Here is a 17,597-nt window from a genome sequence, read left to right as displayed (position 1 = left end):
AAGCTGTGCCGTGGAGCACAGAGAGCAGAGCAGATTGCTGGCGAGCTGGCGGGACCCTCAACAAGGTTATTTACTCCATGGGACTGACACAACATCAGTAAGACCTATGATTTATTTAGGACAGCCAAAGTGTCCGCCAGTGAAGCGTTTCTCTGCGCACACACACACACACACACTCACATACACAGTTCCTCTGATCTTCCTAAAGTGTCCGTGTCTCAAACTGCTCCTGTTTCACAATCACAGTTAGCGCACATCACAAATACACACACTCGCATACCTCGGCATGCAGGAGCGTGTGCACACACACACATACACACAGTGGTGAGGAACAGCATGCACTGTTGCAGCTCTTTGCCTGACAGGGTTCAGGGACTGGCTTTATAGACAGAAGCCGTTTTTGTTCAGTGGGTTTTGTGGAGATTGGCGTCTGCAGCTAAACGGCAGGCTCATTGTGAGCTTTTACCCCTGCTTCGCGCACAGAAGGACTGGCCCCTTAGGCCCAAGAGCTGCTAGACTGCCTTCCTTTCCCCTCCCATGGCGCCCTGGGAGGCAGGGAGTGAACCCAGCGCTATATTGTGGCCCCATCCTGAAACAACGCCTGGCTCCTTTCCCCTAGATACTCAAACAAGCAAGCAAGGATGCTGGCATTTCACCATTCCCTTCCTGGCCTTGAAAGAATACTCACCTGTCGTTGTTGTTGACCACACTCTCTTGCTGTACTTTCAATCCCCAAATGCCGAGGGTGGTCGAGCTGGGCTCTAGCCATAATGCGCTTCACAAGGGTCCCATGACAACCCTGTCTAGATAAGAGCACAGTCGACTTGCCTTAACAAGACAGAACCCACGGACCAACTGTCTCTGTGTTCTTCCTCTCCCTCTCCTTCTTTCATATCTGTGACTCATCTGTCTGAAGTGTCAGAACTGATCTTATGCAAGCCTTGATATGACTCTTCATTCTCATATTTGGAGATTTGCATCAGGGCCTTTTGTGTTGCGTTGTGTTGAGGGTCCTGCATGTCGAGCTCTGTGAGATCCTGGTTGTGTAACCGGGTATTTGAGGTCAGAGGAAGTGAGGGGTTTAGAACCACGACCCGGCACCTGAGAGGCTAGTTAAAAAGGTTCAGGTCAAACTGAGGAAAGGCGGAGGAGGTTGAGGGCTTCTTCCCACAGGGGAGAAGATCTTAGAGACAAGAGAGGAAAAGGGAAGAAAATCCTAAATGTACCGCTGCTGGGCTGAGCAGGGAAGAGCCTTCCACTTTGATGTCCCTGCCACAGCAGACCTTCCAAAGAGACTTTGAGAGCTTTCTGGAAGGAGGAGCAACCGCTCTCTTTGTTTCTCACCAGCAGCAACAGGAAGAGGTTGTCTATGCAGTTTCAGAATGTCTCGATTCCTCTCTTCCGACTCGTTTTAAGACATCCTGAACTTATTATGAGGTACATCTGAGTTTGAATCCCTGCTCTGCATTCGCCAGGCTGTCCCTCCAGGCGTAGCGCTCACATTTGACACCGTTCACCAGCGTGCTGTCTGTTTGTTTTGATGCGGTTGCTAGGGAACCGTCCCCAAGGACGCCACGCCGCAGGTTGCGAGTCGAAGAGGTGGGGCGCCGTTCATAATGGAAATGCTAATAACCATATGGGAAAGAGAGAGTGCCTCATTTCCACATCTCCCACCCCTCATCTCCCACCCCTCATCTCCCACCCCTCTCCCTCCCTCACCTCCCACACACACCCGAAATGTTCAACCACCCTCACCAGTGAAGCCTGCCACTGTTTAGCCGGCATAGACATCAGCAGCTGCTGCATACGCCAGAGAGAGTGAGTCGTAGTATGTCAAGCTCTCAGAACAAAGAACAGCTTGCCTCGGAAAAAAAAAGACTTTGAATTCGAGGAATATTTATTCTTTCAGCATTTCTTTATTGGTATTTATACATCTCATTACACATTGATGATCCCTCCAGCACACTTGTGGCTCCAGATACATATAGCTCCACCAGCCCAACCCCCACCCCTATCATACCACTGCATACAGTATGTGATTTGAGATACTGGATGAATAGAAAGTGATGAGTGAACTTCAGATCCTAGTGGGTGTTATAGAAAATATAGGGTACAAAGAGAGGGAGGGAGGGAGGGAGGGAGGGAGGGAGGGAGGGAGGGAGGGAGGGAGGGAGGGAGGGAGGGAGGGAGGGAGGGAGGGAGGGAGGGAGGGAGGGAGGGAGGGAGGGAGGGAGGGAGGGAGGGAGGGAGAATGGGAGGGAGAGAGAGATACAGAGAGAGATAAATCATAGAGTAAGTCAACAATAGATGACTATAATAACATATATGTATATGCCCATGTTTTGTCAGTAATAAAACTGAAACTGGTCTCTCTGGCTATCCTGCTGTAGGTTTCTCTAGAACATGCAGAGCTGTCTCTGTGGTAGCCCTTTGAGGCATCTATCACACTCAAGATGTGTTTCTGCCACAGAGCGGCTTACAGCCTAGTCGATGTCTCTCTTTCTCTCTCCCTCTGTCTCTCTGGCCATTTTACAATCCTAACCGTCTAATGTTCTGTCTAGAACCTTCTGTGAAGCGCCACTGGTGGCCTCCTGCTCCCTGTAGCGTGACTGAAGAGAATGTGTCTCCAGTGAGTCAAGCCACTTCAGGCGAGGACAACACTACACAGGACCCAAGCCTCCTCTCTGCTAGCTCTTGTTGGTCGACCCTCTGACAGTCATTCTTATTTGGCCAAGTGAGCTGTAGACCTAGTGTCCACACAGGCTGTTTATGGAAGAGTGTGTGTGGTGGTTTGGCTTGTCTAACATGACAATTAATCCTTAACCACCTGCACCCCCCCCCACCCGCTCCTATTTGGATCATGACTAACTAGTTTATCCTAACGGAGGGCTCCTCCAATGCAGATTACTACTCATCTAAGGTTTACCACTGAACAGGGGACTTTGTTTTAATCAACTTTACTACGGCTCCTCACTTATCAACTTGTTTGCCTAATGTTTCATTCTGTGTATTTATTTACTGTTCCTCACACTCTGACAAGCCTCCCTGTTTACCCTGGTCGTTTTTATTGTAAAATTTTTGTGACAGAAAGGCTTTTTAAAAATGATGGAGTTACTGGCTGCTTTGTACTCTTTGTGTACAGAAATAAAATTTGTATTTGGTATAAACGGTGTCTGTACCCCTTGCTATTTATTTTTTGCTATCTCCCCTGTTATTAAATAGAGTTAAGTTATGAGAAAGAAAACTTAACAAAAGACATAAGGTGTTGATATTCACTTCTTCTTTTTCTGTTTACGCTTGTATTTTTTGGTGGAGGAATCAATATTTTGTGTGGAGACCTCAGGCTCGGTTTTGCTTTTCTCCTCAGAATGCTGTTCATCCAAATGCTCTCCCTCCAGTTTGTTCCCTCCCTCCACATGTCTCGTCCTTTCTTCCTCCACTGTAGATGTGTTTTTCTGTGTCACTGACCTTTCTCCCTCCCCTGCCACCTCTGTAGCATTCGGGTTAGTCCCAGATAACTGACTCCTTTTAGTCGATCCTGATTGAATGCCTGCCCCGGACCCTGTATTGTCGTTGGTTCCTTTGTTCCCTAACCCTCCCTTAGCATTTCCCTGTGCAGCATTTGATTGCCATTTGACCTTCTTCCTGCTCTTATCTGACCCTGATCTCCTGGTAGCTACATTATCTTTGGCTGCTGTGGCTGGTGCTAGAGATGTATCTTCATGTGGCGCTCTATTATTTAGCCCTGCCTCCGTCTCTCCCAGGACTGCCACACTCTCTGCTTTATTCTCTCCACAGTTTGCCTCCCCCTCATACACTGCCTCACTAAACCTCACTTTGCCTTTAGTCTTTTCCTCCTCTAATGTTCCCTCTGTCTTCTTGTCTTTCGCTTCATCCTCTTTCACAGCGGTCACAGCGCTTTCTGGCACACTCTTTCCTATGTCTCCTTCCTCCCGTCCTACTTTTGCCCCTTCTACTTCTTTGGTACCCATCTTCTTCCCCGCTGTCTTGCTCGTCTGCATCTGACTGGCCTTGGTCCCCCCGGGCCCCCACTTCTCCTGGGTGCTGTCCCAGTAGGTCTTCTTCTGCCTCACGTGCTTGGCCCGCATGTTCTCCCCCAACTTCTTCATCTCCTGGCGGACGATGGGTTTGAACTTTGGGTCCAGACGCTCCACCGTGACGAAGTCCCTGCGAGCCTCCTCCTCATTGCACAAGGCAGAGTGGGCCCTGGCACGCTGGTACAAGGCCTTGATATTACCTGGAGGTGGAGGAAGGGGGGGGGGGGGGGGGAGTTCGAGGGATTGAGACGGGAGGGTTTGGAGGGACATCAAAGAGAGGGTTGGTGGTACAGTGAAGAGAAAGGGTAGATATCAGTGAAAACAGGAGGAGAGGAAAACCAGAATGTAGATGGTGGGAGGGACAAGAGCAAGGGAGGCAGAGGATGGGAAGAGATTGGTGGAGCAAGTGAGAGGGAGATTAAAGGTAGAGAGAAGAAGAGAGGGGGCGAGGAGAGAATTGGGGAGAGGGAAAGATAATATTACAAAACCGAAGGGAAACGATCAGCCTCCCCATATCACACAGCCTCCACATTAAATAATTCAGGTAGAAAAGAGAACAGTGAGTTTCACTCGTGAATGTGGTGTTTACGGCTGGGCCGAAAACACTACAAGAGGGAGGGGAGGCTCCATAACAGAGAATGATGCAAGCAGCTCTCCTTGAGATAGAACAATCACCTATGGCAGTAACATGCCGTGTTTACCACAGATGCAACTTGTTCGCTTCCACAAGAGAGGTGGTGTCCAGCTAAACTGAGTGTGTGTTTACACCCATCTCTGTCTATTTCTTTTTTTCGCCCTCTCTATCACTCTCTCCCTCCTTTTATCTCTTCCTCTCCCTCGTTCTCTCTGTCCCTCTTTCCTTCTCTCTCGCTCAATCTTCCTCTCTCCCTGTATCTCTCTCCCTGCCTCGCCCTCTCCTGTGGCTGGTGTGCTGGCGTGGCCAGCCGTGAGATGGTCTACCTCTGTTCTGCTTGAGCAGCTTGTCGTTGAGCTCCACCACGTGCTGGTAGTCCCGCAGCTCCAGCATGCACTGGCTCAGGTTGAGCGTGAGCGGCAGACGCACCTTCTCCAGAGACTCCCAGTCCTCGCCTTTATATTTCACCTCCTGTGAAGGCGTGGAGGGAGAGAGGGAGAGAGGGATGGAGGGAGAGAGGGAGGGAGGGAGCAAGGGGTAGAAGGGAGGGTTGAGGGAGGGAGCGAGAATTGAGACCATTTGTGACAAAAAAGGGGAGAGAAGGGGAGAGAGAGAAAGAGAGACAGGAGGAGCAATAAGAAAAGAGGGAGGACGAGAGAGAGACTGGGTGTGAGATAGAGCTGCTTGGGCAAGCACTGTCACACAGAACTCTCCAAGGTTCTGCTATTTTTAGCTTCCTTCTCCTCTCCCTATTCTATCCGCATACCTACTCTGCTATTCGTCTGAACCTTAAGTAAGTAAGTAAGTAAGACTTTATTTATATAGCACTTTTCATACAAGAATTGCAGCTCAAAGTGCTTAAGACAAGAATGGGGAAAGATTATGAGTGTGCAAGATGGCTGTTGCCAGGTGACTGTGACACAGCACGTCATCAGATGAGCATGGTGATGAGGACATTGACACTGACCTTGGTTTGAAGGAAATCCACATACTCAAGCGCCTCCTTGAATTTTCCAGAAGCCTCTTCATACTGATGCTCTTTAAAACGGAAGTTGCCCTCGTCTTGCAGGAACTTGATCTGGAGTAACATCTGCTGCCAATCCTTTCCCTCCGTCACGGACGGAGAGATCTTATTGGTCTCCGTCTTAGTGCCCAGACTGCTTTCCACCTCATCATTGGCTACTTCCGTCTCAGCCTGCATGACTTTGTTGACTTCCTGTTGTGGGTCTGAGTCCTCCCTGGGCTTCAGCCCCTCTTCCACTACGGTTGCTGTGCTCTCATCATCTTCGCCTGGCTCTCTCTCTTTACTTCCCTTGCCCTCTTCCACCTCCACCTCCTCCTCCTCCTCGTCACCCTTCTTCTCCGTCTCCAGGATGTTCCAGTATTTCTCCTTCTCCTCCCAGTACTTCTCCTTCATGCGTTCAGACAGGTTCTTCAGCTCCCTGTGGATCAGAGGGGCGAGGCTGATGTCCAGACTGGCCACCATGTTGAAGTCCTTCCTGGCCTCCTTCTCATCCCACACGGCTGTGTAAGCCTTGGCTCGCTTGTAGTAGGCTTTCACACAGTCTATGAAGAAGATCAGTGTTTTTTTTGGGGGGGGGGGAAGAATGAAAGAATCCCAAAAATATATACGTATATAAAAATTATACTCTGACAAACAAATACTACATACTCTGGCTCAATGTGACTAAGCCCATGTTTACTCATGCACTTTAGGGCAGAGGGTGTTGAATATGATCAAATAATGGCATTTCTTGTCAGCTTAGAGCATTGAATGCTTTTGTGGTGTGTGCTTCCGTGCATGAGTGAGAGAATGACAGAGTGAGTGAGTGATTGAGAGTGTGTGCCCACACTACGGACCTCGCTCCACACACACCCTTTCACCTAATCCCTCCCTCTCTGAGGAGTGGACTCCAGTGCCTGGTTCAGATGGACCTCTCCCTCCTCCTCTCCTTTTCATCTCAGCCCTCCTCTAAATCTTTTATTCTGCCAACATTTAAATAGATTTCCTCAAAGCCTCGGGCACTAACAGAACCACTGCGGTGAGCCCTCCTCCATTGAGCACATCTCCAGTAGAAATAAGAAGTCTCTCCTCACTGGGGGGGGGGATAGGGAGTGGAAGAACAGCAGATTGGAACTGATAGAGACAACAATGTAGTGATGACAGGAGGAGAGGAGAGGATGGGAGAGGAGAGGAGAGGGGGAGAGGAGAGCAGGGGAGAGGAGAGGAGAGGGGGAGAGGAGAGCAGGGGAGAGGAGGGGAGAGGAGAGGGGGAGAAGAGAGGAGAGGAAGGGAGAGGAGAGGGGGAGAGGAGAGGGGGAGAGAAAAGGAGGAGAGGAGAGGAGGGGAGAGGAGAGGGGGAGAGGAGAGGGGGAGAGGAGAGGAGGGGAGAGGAGAGGGGGAGAGGAGAGGAGAGGAGAGGAGGGGAGGGAGGAGAGGGGAGAGGAGAGGAGGGGATCGGAGAGGGGGGGAGAGGAGAGGGGGGGAGGGGAGGGAGGGGAGTGGAGAGGAGGGGAGAGTGCTGATGTTGCTTTGGGACAGCCCATTTCCATAAGCTTCATTAGTAGGACTGGGACCACTGTACGCACTGGTCTACTGGAGCATGGAGGAGCACTTTTGCAACTCATACACACAAACCACACAGACACAAACCACACACATACCAACCACAAATAAGTGCAGAGGGCAAAAGTGAAGAAGATTCTGCCTCAATGGACCCAATCTCTGGATGATGACCTCATCCATAAGACAGTGAGCTACATCTACTGTGTCAAAATGGGAGCTCCCATAAGGCGGTGCAGGCATGCATGGACAGAGCAACACCAATCCCTTGACGGTTAAATGCCTCACATGGCTTAACATAACATCCACCGCAGTGCTTACATGATGTCTCCCTCGCACTGACACACATGACCGTTGAAGGTGACCTGTTCCATGTTAAGATAATGTGTGTATGCGTGCGTGTGTGTGTGGGGTGTCAGGTGTATACCTTTATGCTTGTCCAGGAGTTCTGAGGTGTGTAGTATCACCTCATAGAACTCGTTCAGCTCCAGCATGCACTGGCAGTAGTTGAGCACCAGGGGAATGATGAGGCGACTCAGGTTGATGTAGTCCTCATCTCCAGGCATCTCCTACCCACAACACAACACCGGGCGTCAGACAAGGACAGCGATACACGCTGAGGAGAAAGGTCTTCGCTAACCCCCCAGTCCTCTCCTCACCCCCTTTCCATCCACCCCTGCTTCCTCACCCGTGATTGGACGGTCCTCAGGAGCAGCACGGCCTCCTGGTACCTGACGGAGGCCTCTTTGAAGCGGCCCTGTCTGACCAGGGCGTTGCCTTGCATGTGCTGCAACGGCACTTCCTTCAGCTTTTCGTCTTTCTCCATCATCCATGACTCCCGCTTGTAGGACAAGGGGTCTCCCACCTGGGGAACACAGGGGCCCACAACGGAACAAAAAGGTAAATATCACCCCCACTACGTACATTTTAACAAATCCATTTGTGTGCGAGTGAGAGAGAGTTTGCTGGGGGCCTGGCAGCAATTCTTTTTTTTTTGTTCTGGTGTGGAGTGATTAAAACAACAGGGAAATATACTGTTGTTGTTGTTGTGGGTGTGCTCGCTCCTGGAGGAGCCTCTGTTATTTTGGAAGAGCTACGTGTGTCTGTGCGGATATGTGTGTGTTAGCAGAATTGTGTACGTGTGTGTGTGTGTGCATAATATTAGTTGTTGTCTGAATGAATACTATATATGAAAACTATATATTTTAAATACCTTCTACAGCCTCCAGAGGATAAAAAACATCCTCTGTTCCTCCATCAATTTATGTTTATGCATATCAGTGTGTGTGTGTGTGTGTGTGTGTGTGTGTCCAAACAGTGCTCACCTGGACCAGCTCCATGATGAAGATGAGCGCCTGAGGCTCCCTCATCAGCTCGTCCAGCTCCGGCCACCCTGTGGAGCCGTAGTTGAACATGTTCCCCATGCCACACATGTGCTTCTGACCCTCCAGAGGGTCTTTACCCTGGGCGATCAGCCGCATGCTCTTTGACACCATGGGGTACAGCCCTGTGTGCTGAGAAGGCACACACACCGACACACACACAAAGACAATTAGAGGAAGTTTGTGTGAAACCACTCCAGGATGTGATTCTCTTTCTCCGACAGATGCCCACATACGCAGTCACATGCACAGACCTCTCAATACACGCCGCTGTTGAACACACACACGGAGCCAGAAGCTCTTCTCATCTCACCCCTGCTGATATAAACCAACGCCATCTAGCCCCGTAGCTGGATGACCGCAATCAATAGTCTCATTTGACTTGCAAATTCATTTTCCTCGTACACAGTATAAACACGCACACACACAACATTTTGCACAAAATATTTCTTTGTTTTAATAGTCTGTGTAGGAGGCCACATGAGATTGATTGAAATACATACAAGTGCGGAGCAATAGCCCCCTCATTAATTAAGACCTCATTTGGAGCTCCAGTATATCCTGGCTCTCTCCTCCCTACAGCTTCCTGCGTGTGTGTGTGTGTAGGAGGGGAAGGACGTCAGCTGAACGCTCACCATGGCGTCACACCAAAACTCGGCCACCTCTCCGACCCTCATGGACTTGAGCAGCACCTCCCACACCTCCATCTTGAACATCTTCCCCACGAAGATCTCAGCGGGACGCTTGGCCAGGCGGCTGTCGTCAATGACCGTGCGCTCAAAGTTGTCCTTCAGGGTTTGGAAATGGAACACAATCTTGGGGAGAAGGAAAGGGGAAAAAAAGAATGTGAAAAAGAATGTGAGAAAGAGAGAGAGAAAGAGAAAGAGAGAAAGAGAGAGAGAGGATTAAGGGGGCAGAGTGGAGGAGCTGTGGTCATTATGTGCCTGAGCTTTGGTCCTGCAAAACAAGCACACCCACACAGCTCATTAGTACGTGATTGTGCGTATCGGGGTGTGTATGGCTGACCCCTACCTCAACTCTTTGTATAATATTGTTTTGACCCCTATATATTGTGTGATATGTGCACTTTGTTTTGTTTGTGTATTGATCTTAACTTCATGGAGGTCTGGGAGGCACCTTGACAGAATGGGAACACAGATACACACACACACTTAGACATACACAGCTGGTGAAGGGAGGATACACAAACATTGGCACTGTCATGGAAAATGTCCTGGTGTGCATGCCCAGGGCCATATGGCTGGAGGAGGAGATGGCGCGTGGAGCAAACCTTCGTCATCAGCCAGCAGCCCCACGACACACTGGGGCACAACTGTTCAAAGACACATGGATGCCAACACGCCATGTAGCTATTGTGTAGTCCAAATGTTTGCACTGTGTGTTACACACAGATACAGCATAATCCCCACCACCTCTCCATGAATTATTCAACAGACTCTAATTGAAGGGGCAGTCCATTACAACTCCCTGTAAAAACAGACCAGTCTCTATGTAGTGTCACTACACACAACTCATTAGACTAGTATTACATCATCATCACTCGCCCACATTTCCCAGTAAACACACATTTGATCTGGGTCCAAGCTTATTTATGGTTTATTGGGCAGCATAGTACGCACCCTGAGGATACATTACATGTTTGTCACCTCATTTCCCCAGCAGTGGCTACTTGCCAGTGGGGATATTCAATTCAAGTATTTTCAATGATCATACCTTAGTGCTGGGTGGGAAGTGGGGCAGCGGCCCCGTCCCTCCAGCTAGAATCTTCTTCTTGACGCCAGGGTGCTTTAACAGATAGGTCTCCTCCATTTTCCGATAGCTCTTCCTCACTCAAAGCCTTATTGAGCGCAAGTGTGTGTGGACCCTGGGGGGTTTAAGAGGGGGAAAGCCGTGCTGGGAGAGTAAGTGTGGCTTTGAGAGTATCAGCCTCTCTGCTCGTCTAATTAGCCTGGCGAGGAGGGAGTGTCCTTGCGCCCTGCTGTCCGGTGACGACCGACTGCTCTCTGACAGATGGCTGGATTAGCCTGGGTTTGGAGATGGCCACTTTAATCTGAGTGCTAATCCCTCTTCTACCCCCCTACCAATCCTGGGTTTAATCCATCCTGCTAGAAGTGAGGTGGTGGGTGGGACCAGAGGCCGGAGCTCAGGGACAGCTGAAAGATCACTGTGGAACACAGAATCATTCTAGAAGGTAGGAGACTAATCTGTGGGGGATTTAAAGATGAGAGGGGAAAACTAAAAACTGCTGTAATGATGAAAAATAAAATGCTGTTGTAATGATGCAACTATGTCAGTGGTGACTTGGGTTGGGGTATCTTTTGTGCATGAAATGTAAATGTAGGTTCATTACTAACCAGTCATATTGATGGACAAGGTTTATTGAAACAAAGTTTACAGATGATTTGACAGTTTTTCTTCAGTACTTTCTGTTTTACATTAACTTTAATCCAAGGCAGAACATTGCAGTGCTTGATCTGACTGTGAATGACTTGATAAAATAGCACAGGATAATGATACTAAATCAAAATCAAAAGTCGAATTAACATTTCTGTACACACTTTTACAAAAACATGAGAAAATAGAAAAAAAGAAAAAGCCACCACCAGTGTTCTGTATATCCATGATGCAAAGAGTCTTAACAGGAGCTGATGAAATCCTCAAATCCTTCTGACAGCGCTCCTTCTGAGGCAGCAGATGCCCGTTCTCCCCCCGCAGGGATCCACGGCACCGCAGCCTTGCATGTGGCTGCCCCCTGGTGGTCACCCCTCACCGCAGCCTTGCACGTGGCTGCCCCCTGGTGGTCACCCCTCACCGCAGCCTTGCACGTGGCTGCCCCCTGGTGGTCACTTCTCGATGAGAGAGTCCAGCTGCTCCTGAAGCGAGGCCAGCTGTTGGAGCACAACAGCACAGAGGCTTGATTGATGGCGGAGTTCCCCCAGGGGCTCATTTGAGGCTAAGTGCTTGATGATTAACACGTCTCCCAATATTATTCCCTTTCCCTTTATTTGTCAACACAACAGGAAAACAAGCAGATTTGAGTGATCGGGCTACAGAGTTCAGTCAGTTGGGGAATTGATTTGATGTTAACAGTTTTGAGAGTGAGCTACAACGCCACTTTGTATTAATCCCGCATGATCTGACAGGGTTCCAAAATGGTGTTAAGCAGTAACTCCCTGAATCACAGACAAGCACCCAGCCAGGCAGATAGGTGTTAATCGTATCTCCCCAGATGGAAACATTCACAGGGTCCTACCTGCTCCATCTCTCGTTCCTCCTGGTGGATTATCTCATTCAGCAGAGCTTGGAAGCGATTCTGTGTGGGAGAAAGGGAGTGGGAGAGAAAGAGAGAGAGCGAGAGATGGAGAAAGACAGAGGGGGAAAGAGTGAGAAGGAGAAGGGATAAGGGGGGAAAAGAAAAGCTTGTTAGGAGCAGTCAGATGTTAGCTTGCCTAGTTGTGACGGTTTCAAACGTCCGCCTGTCGTTTCTGGCACAGTTCTCCCCGAGAAAGAGAGGCCAATTGGAGCGGCCGTCAAGAGTCAGCTGACCTTTCCCTGGTTGTGTGCTAACGATGCCTTCAGATGAGACTCCTCCTGCCCTCTGGACACTGAGCTAACTGACACCGCCACACCGTAAAGGAAACCCTCACGACATATCCGCTCATGTGTCACACACTGTAAATCTCCCCCCCAAAGAGCAGTTGGAGGAGCGATGAATTCTCATGCCATTTCTGTGAGGGGAAAGGAGGCCAGAGGGCAGACATTTTATATTTATGTCTCTGGGGAAAAAAAGATGGCCTCCAATACGCCTGCAGTCTGGAGTTAAGCTTTACACACGACTGTTTGAAGAGGTCATTCTGCACATAAAGAAGGATGCCTCCAAGGTTGTCTGTGTGCGCGTGTGTCCATAGCTCACCTTCAGAGCCTGGTTCTCCACCTTCATGATCAGGTCCTCCTGCTGTTTCTTGCGGGCGCGCGTGTCCTGAAGCTTGGCCTTCACACTGTTGATCTGCACCTGGTACTCCATCACTGCAGGACACAGCGCAAGGCTCTCCTGTTACTGCGGCCGCACGCAACACAACACACACACACACACACTTTCTCTCTCGACACTCACACATGCTAACTCGCACACATGAGCGCGTGCGCACACACCCCAAGTAGACAGCCTGACACAAACGCATGCTCTCACACACACACACACCTCAAGTAGCACCAACCATGCACCAATTCAGTCAGTATAAGCCGACAGACTGAACCAACTAAGCCTAATGTTAGGAGCCTATCTTCAGGTCCTCTGGGGTTGTCATTAAGTTCAGCCCAACAGACACATCCTCCCAAAAATACCTGTGGCCTCATACCCCACCCAGACCTGACTCATCCCCAGCACTTGACTGGTGAGGGTATTGATGAGCCAAGTCTGCCCACCAGGTTCCAGCCTGCTCATTAACAGAAGCAGCCTAATGGCAGCTACCTGCATGGCCTGACTCAAGCCCATTAAAAAGGCCCGAGGACCCTGGAGAGCGGCTCAGACAGCCACGCTGGCTGATTGACAGGTGCATGTAGCTGTCAGAGGGTGTCAGAGGGACTAGTGTACAGCTGGCTGAGCCAGAGCAGTGCAGCCACAGCGCCCGTCAGCCCAGGGAGAGGGGCAGAGGGGGGAGGAGAGGGAGGGCTAAGAGAGATATAGATTGAGCCAGAAAGAAGTAGAGAGAGAAAAGGAGGGTAGGAGAGATACGGAAAAGGAGAGAGATGCCTGACCTAGAAAACTCAGCCCTCATTACAACTCCAGCTACCTTGGCCAGGTTATTTTCATCCCCCATTTAGACAATGTGACATCAGGATGTCTAATATGATGTGAGCGCCTGTCACGTTGTCTGTCCCGAGCCTGTTTCTGTGTGTTCTGGTAGAAAACCTTACCTGACAGTGGGACGTCAACCATGTGTACATGGGTAGACTGAGAATCACCATTTAGAAGGAACTGTGGTACCAATGAGTCAGAACCAACAGTCTGAAACGTTCCAACACACACACGTCTCACCTATTTGGTTGTTCCTGTCGCTTTCATCGCGGGCCCCGTCCGACTCGTTCAGTTTTTCCTGGAGCTGTCTGACCAGATCGTCCTCCGTGTCCATGATGTTCAGGTCTTCATCCTCGTGACGGTCGCCTTCGTCCTCCTCATCCTCGCTACTGCTGCTGATATCGTTGAAGATCTCCCTCAACTCGTCTCGTTGGGCTGGGGAGCGTGCATACACACAAACACACGGGATAAAGGAGAGGTCAGTTAGATATTGGCGCCATTCAACACAGTAAGCAATGCAAACTTCATGTCCATGTATGTGTGTGCTTACCTGAGGAGCCGTGGCCCATCTTGTGTCCTGACGTCCCAGGTGAGGAGTCCAGGTTGGCCAGGGACCCATGGTTATCTGCCTCCTTAGTCTCATCCTCTGCTATCACCTCCCATCCTGGGCACCAGGTCAAGGCTGACAAGACACTACGTTCACTCCCAACCACCACCTCAATAGTAGCATGGTCCTCCATCCTGTATGAGCCCCACCATAAGAGCAGCCATAACCACACCCAGGATAGCCCTGCTCCTATTCCATCAAGCGGGTTCAGACTTCCATTCTCAGTGCTAATGAAGTCCTATAAAACTACACATCTTTTGAGTTAAGTGTTTTGTCAGTCGACGCAGGTGAGACGTAGAAATCGGGTCTCTGAGCCTGAGCGTGTTAGTGTGAAGAGTCAACATTTGCGTGTGTGGGAAAGAAACGTGTGTGTGTGAGAGATAGACAGCATGTGTGTGTGTGACAGAGATAAAAACAGTGAGTGTGTGAGAGAGATATAGAGAGTATGTGTGTGTGAGAGAGATAGACAGTATGTGTGTGTGAGAGAAATAGAGACAGTATGTGTGTGTGAGAGAAATAGAGACAGTATGTGTGTGTGAGAGCGATAGAGACAGTATGTGTGTGTGAGAGAGATAGAGACAGTATGTGTGTGTGAGAGCGATAGAGACAGTATGTGTGTGTGAGAGAGATAGAGACAGTATGTGTGTGTGAGAGCGATAGAGACAGTATGTGTGTGTGAGAGAGATAGAGACAGTATGTGTGTGTGAGAGCGATAGAGACAGTATGTGTGTGTGAGAGAGATAGAGACAGTATGTGTGGGTGACAGTCAGCAGTGAGCCAAAAGGATACGGACACTAACAGCCTCTGCGTCTGTGCTCAGCAGTCTCTTCACCTCCTTCTCTACGTCGGGAGACTCGATGTACTGCAGGAGAAATTAGGTTATGTTCACTGCCATGGCTCTGCTATTTGCATAGTGTGCACGCACGCACACACACACACACAATGCCTCAAATGGCCACAGGCCAGCAAGCACATTAGCGATTAAAAAAGAAGGAGACAAATCAATATGGCCCTGCACCTTCAAGAAGATTTATTCCAAAGACAAAGTAGCTGCCTTCTTCTGTCCCTCTCTGTCACTTTGATCAAAGGAAAGGTAAAATTGCTTTCCAGCATGCCTTTTGGGCAAATGAAGATGGAAGGGCTTTATTTATATGTAAATCTTAGTTTCACTTTGAAAACTGTTCATTTTCTTGAGAAATGTAAATAGGTTGTTTGAGTGAAGTATGTGAATGTATAGCATCGTCATCAGAGAACATGTTCATGAAGATAAAGAAGGAAGAAAACTGCTCAAAGGCTAATAGAGATATCACTACCTTCTTTTTGGCAGTCTTCCGGAATCTTCTCTTGCGTGTGTTCTTCAGAGGGCAGGTGACTGCAGACCAAAACACAGCTCAATTGTATGCAGGGGCGGCAAATATACGTGATACTTCACGACTCACCGATGCTTGAAGTTGGTCTCAGCAGTGGTATCACAAAACACCCCGCTCAGCACATCTCTGCAGCGGTGGAAGGGTGTGTGTGTAAGTGTGTGCGTAAGTGTGCGTGCGCGTTTAGGGGAGGTCACTTACTGCCGTGGTTCCACACAAACTTCTTGTCTTTGTCTTTGTCCTTCTTCTTGTTCTTGGGATCTGTGGTGCCTGTGGGCTCCTCCAAGGGAGGATACAGGTCCCCATCTAACGTACACACCAGCATCTACATTCACACACAGGGGTGACCTTATATAATATATGAATTGACAAAAATAGTCTGGAAGTATTCTTTGTCTGTAACAATGTGAGATCTTTGTTTCTCCATTATTACTATGCATTCAAATGGATCAAATAGTCCTACCTGACAAACATCAGCAGTCTTATAGAATGTCTTCTTGTCTACTGTTTTCAGGGACTCCAGGATACAGGGCAGATCCACTAGTTTACAAGCCAAAGGGACACGATCCACCCTCACAATACCATGGCGACCGTCAGCTGCAAAGTAGCATGTCATGAGCAAAGCTATCAAACTTAATGCTTAATAGGTAAAAAATAAGGTTGGCAGTATACGTTATATATTTCAACCTTTTTATGGCCTTGTGTATGACACATTACAGAAGTTCAAATTACCGTGCAGCTCGACGGTGAGTCTATCTTTAAGATTCATACTGCCTGACTGTGCAATCCGTCTCACCGTTGAGGCATATTCCTTCAGGAGAGAACATTGAAATACTAGTATCGGTTTACACAGTTTACATAAAATCCTCACGAATAACTGGCATTCATTGTGAAAACTTAGCGGGTCAACTCGTTTTGAATAACACGTTAGGTGCCAGTGTTTCGAGTTACACTAGTCTCAGTACTGTACTAGCTACTGTAACTGGTAGGCTAGTTGACATGTCTTACCGTAGGAAGCCGTAAGACGAACTGACTCTCCAATTCATGAGGAGCATCTTCTTTGTTTTTCGAACCGACCTTCCCCACTGCAAATAATAAACCACAGAACATCAAATTTCCAGAGCTATTTCATACCATACCAGTAGGCTAGTACAAGATGATTTAGCTAGCATAGCAGGGCCTATACTCAGCTAGCGTTAGCTAACAGTAGTGGGTTAGCAAAACAGACTAGTACACGGCATTACAAATAACTTACCCTTTAGTTTGGAGGTAATTTTTGTCTTTTTACTTTGAGAACTCATGGTGACACCTCCACGAACACCCAGGAATAAGAAAATAGATTTTTATCACACAACACAGTCAAAACACGGTAGACTGAAGGTTGCTTCTCTTTACAATCTGTCTGGGTCTCCCAACAATGCCTGCCTTAACCAGGCTACCTGTCGCCACCTGTTGGACAGTTGAAGATAATACAATTTGGAAACATGCCTGGGGAAAGTAGCAAAACATTCATTTAAATGTATAAACTCTTAGTGTGAGGTCTTTACATGAAATTGAAGAGATACTGTTTGTCCTCTAAAACACGTGGTTTTGAAATGACAAAAGTCAAAGTGATGGAACTTAGAAAAGTTATCAAATTATGAGGTACAGTAAGGGGAGGGAGGTGTGAGCTATTCCTTACTAAACGAAATATATCCATTCCATAGGCATGGTGTGGAAGAAGGAAACGTACTTGGAGAGTTTTGGTTTTAATCAGCGAGAATTTTTATAACAGAAGTTAAAGACCGACACTTTGAATGAGCCCAGCTTAGATTTTTAGAAAAATGCAATATTGCTTTCTCTCTTAGAAAAAAGCATTCATTTATCTTGACTGGGGCGTGATTATTTTTGCACGGGTTGTCACAATCAGATTAGATGATCAGATTTAGAGATTACAAAAAAGAGGGGAGGGTCGGAGGTATGAAGGATGAATAGTTCATACAGATCTATTCGGTATACAGTTTCCGGTTTTACGTGATTTATTTGATAAAAATAAAAGTGGTTAGAATCTCCCAGTCCTAGGGGGATTTCATAAAACAGAAAACGTCTTCCGGAGGGTTGGTATTTTTCTTTTGCAGTTTTTTTATTAACATTGCTAAATTAACTGTATGCGTTATCTCTCAGTGAC

At 48.4% G+C, this 17,597-nt stretch overlaps 1 protein-coding gene across 1 annotated transcript; it reads right to left on the bottom strand.

The window, feature by feature from the left end:
• Positions 1 to 11,020: 11,020 nt before the first annotated feature.
• On the bottom strand, positions 11,021 to 16,844 carry taf7 (TAF7 RNA polymerase II, TATA box binding protein (TBP)-associated factor). Its single transcript, XM_067247621.1, has 12 exons — positions 16,686 to 16,844; positions 16,439 to 16,515; positions 16,163 to 16,241; positions 15,894 to 16,027; positions 15,632 to 15,755; positions 15,377 to 15,435; positions 14,853 to 14,925; positions 14,007 to 14,120; positions 13,697 to 13,891; positions 12,572 to 12,684; positions 11,912 to 11,971; positions 11,021 to 11,546 (listed from the first exon to the last, which is right to left on the bottom strand). The coding sequence occupies exons 1-12, from the start codon at positions 16,729 to 16,731 to the stop codon at positions 11,502 to 11,504; spliced, it is 1,119 nt and encodes a 372-aa protein (XP_067103722.1). The 5' UTR covers positions 16,732 to 16,844; the 3' UTR covers positions 11,021 to 11,501.
• Positions 16,845 to 17,597: the final 753 nt, after the last annotated feature.

This window comes from Osmerus mordax, chromosome 12 (assembly GCF_038355195.1).
Source record: "Osmerus mordax isolate fOsmMor3 chromosome 12, fOsmMor3.pri, whole genome shotgun sequence".
In the NCBI taxonomy this organism is placed as follows: Eukaryota; Metazoa; Chordata; class Actinopteri; order Osmeriformes; family Osmeridae; genus Osmerus; species Osmerus mordax.
The sequence above is the reverse complement of the archived record's forward strand: the minus strand, read 5'-3'. Positions and strand labels throughout refer to the sequence as shown.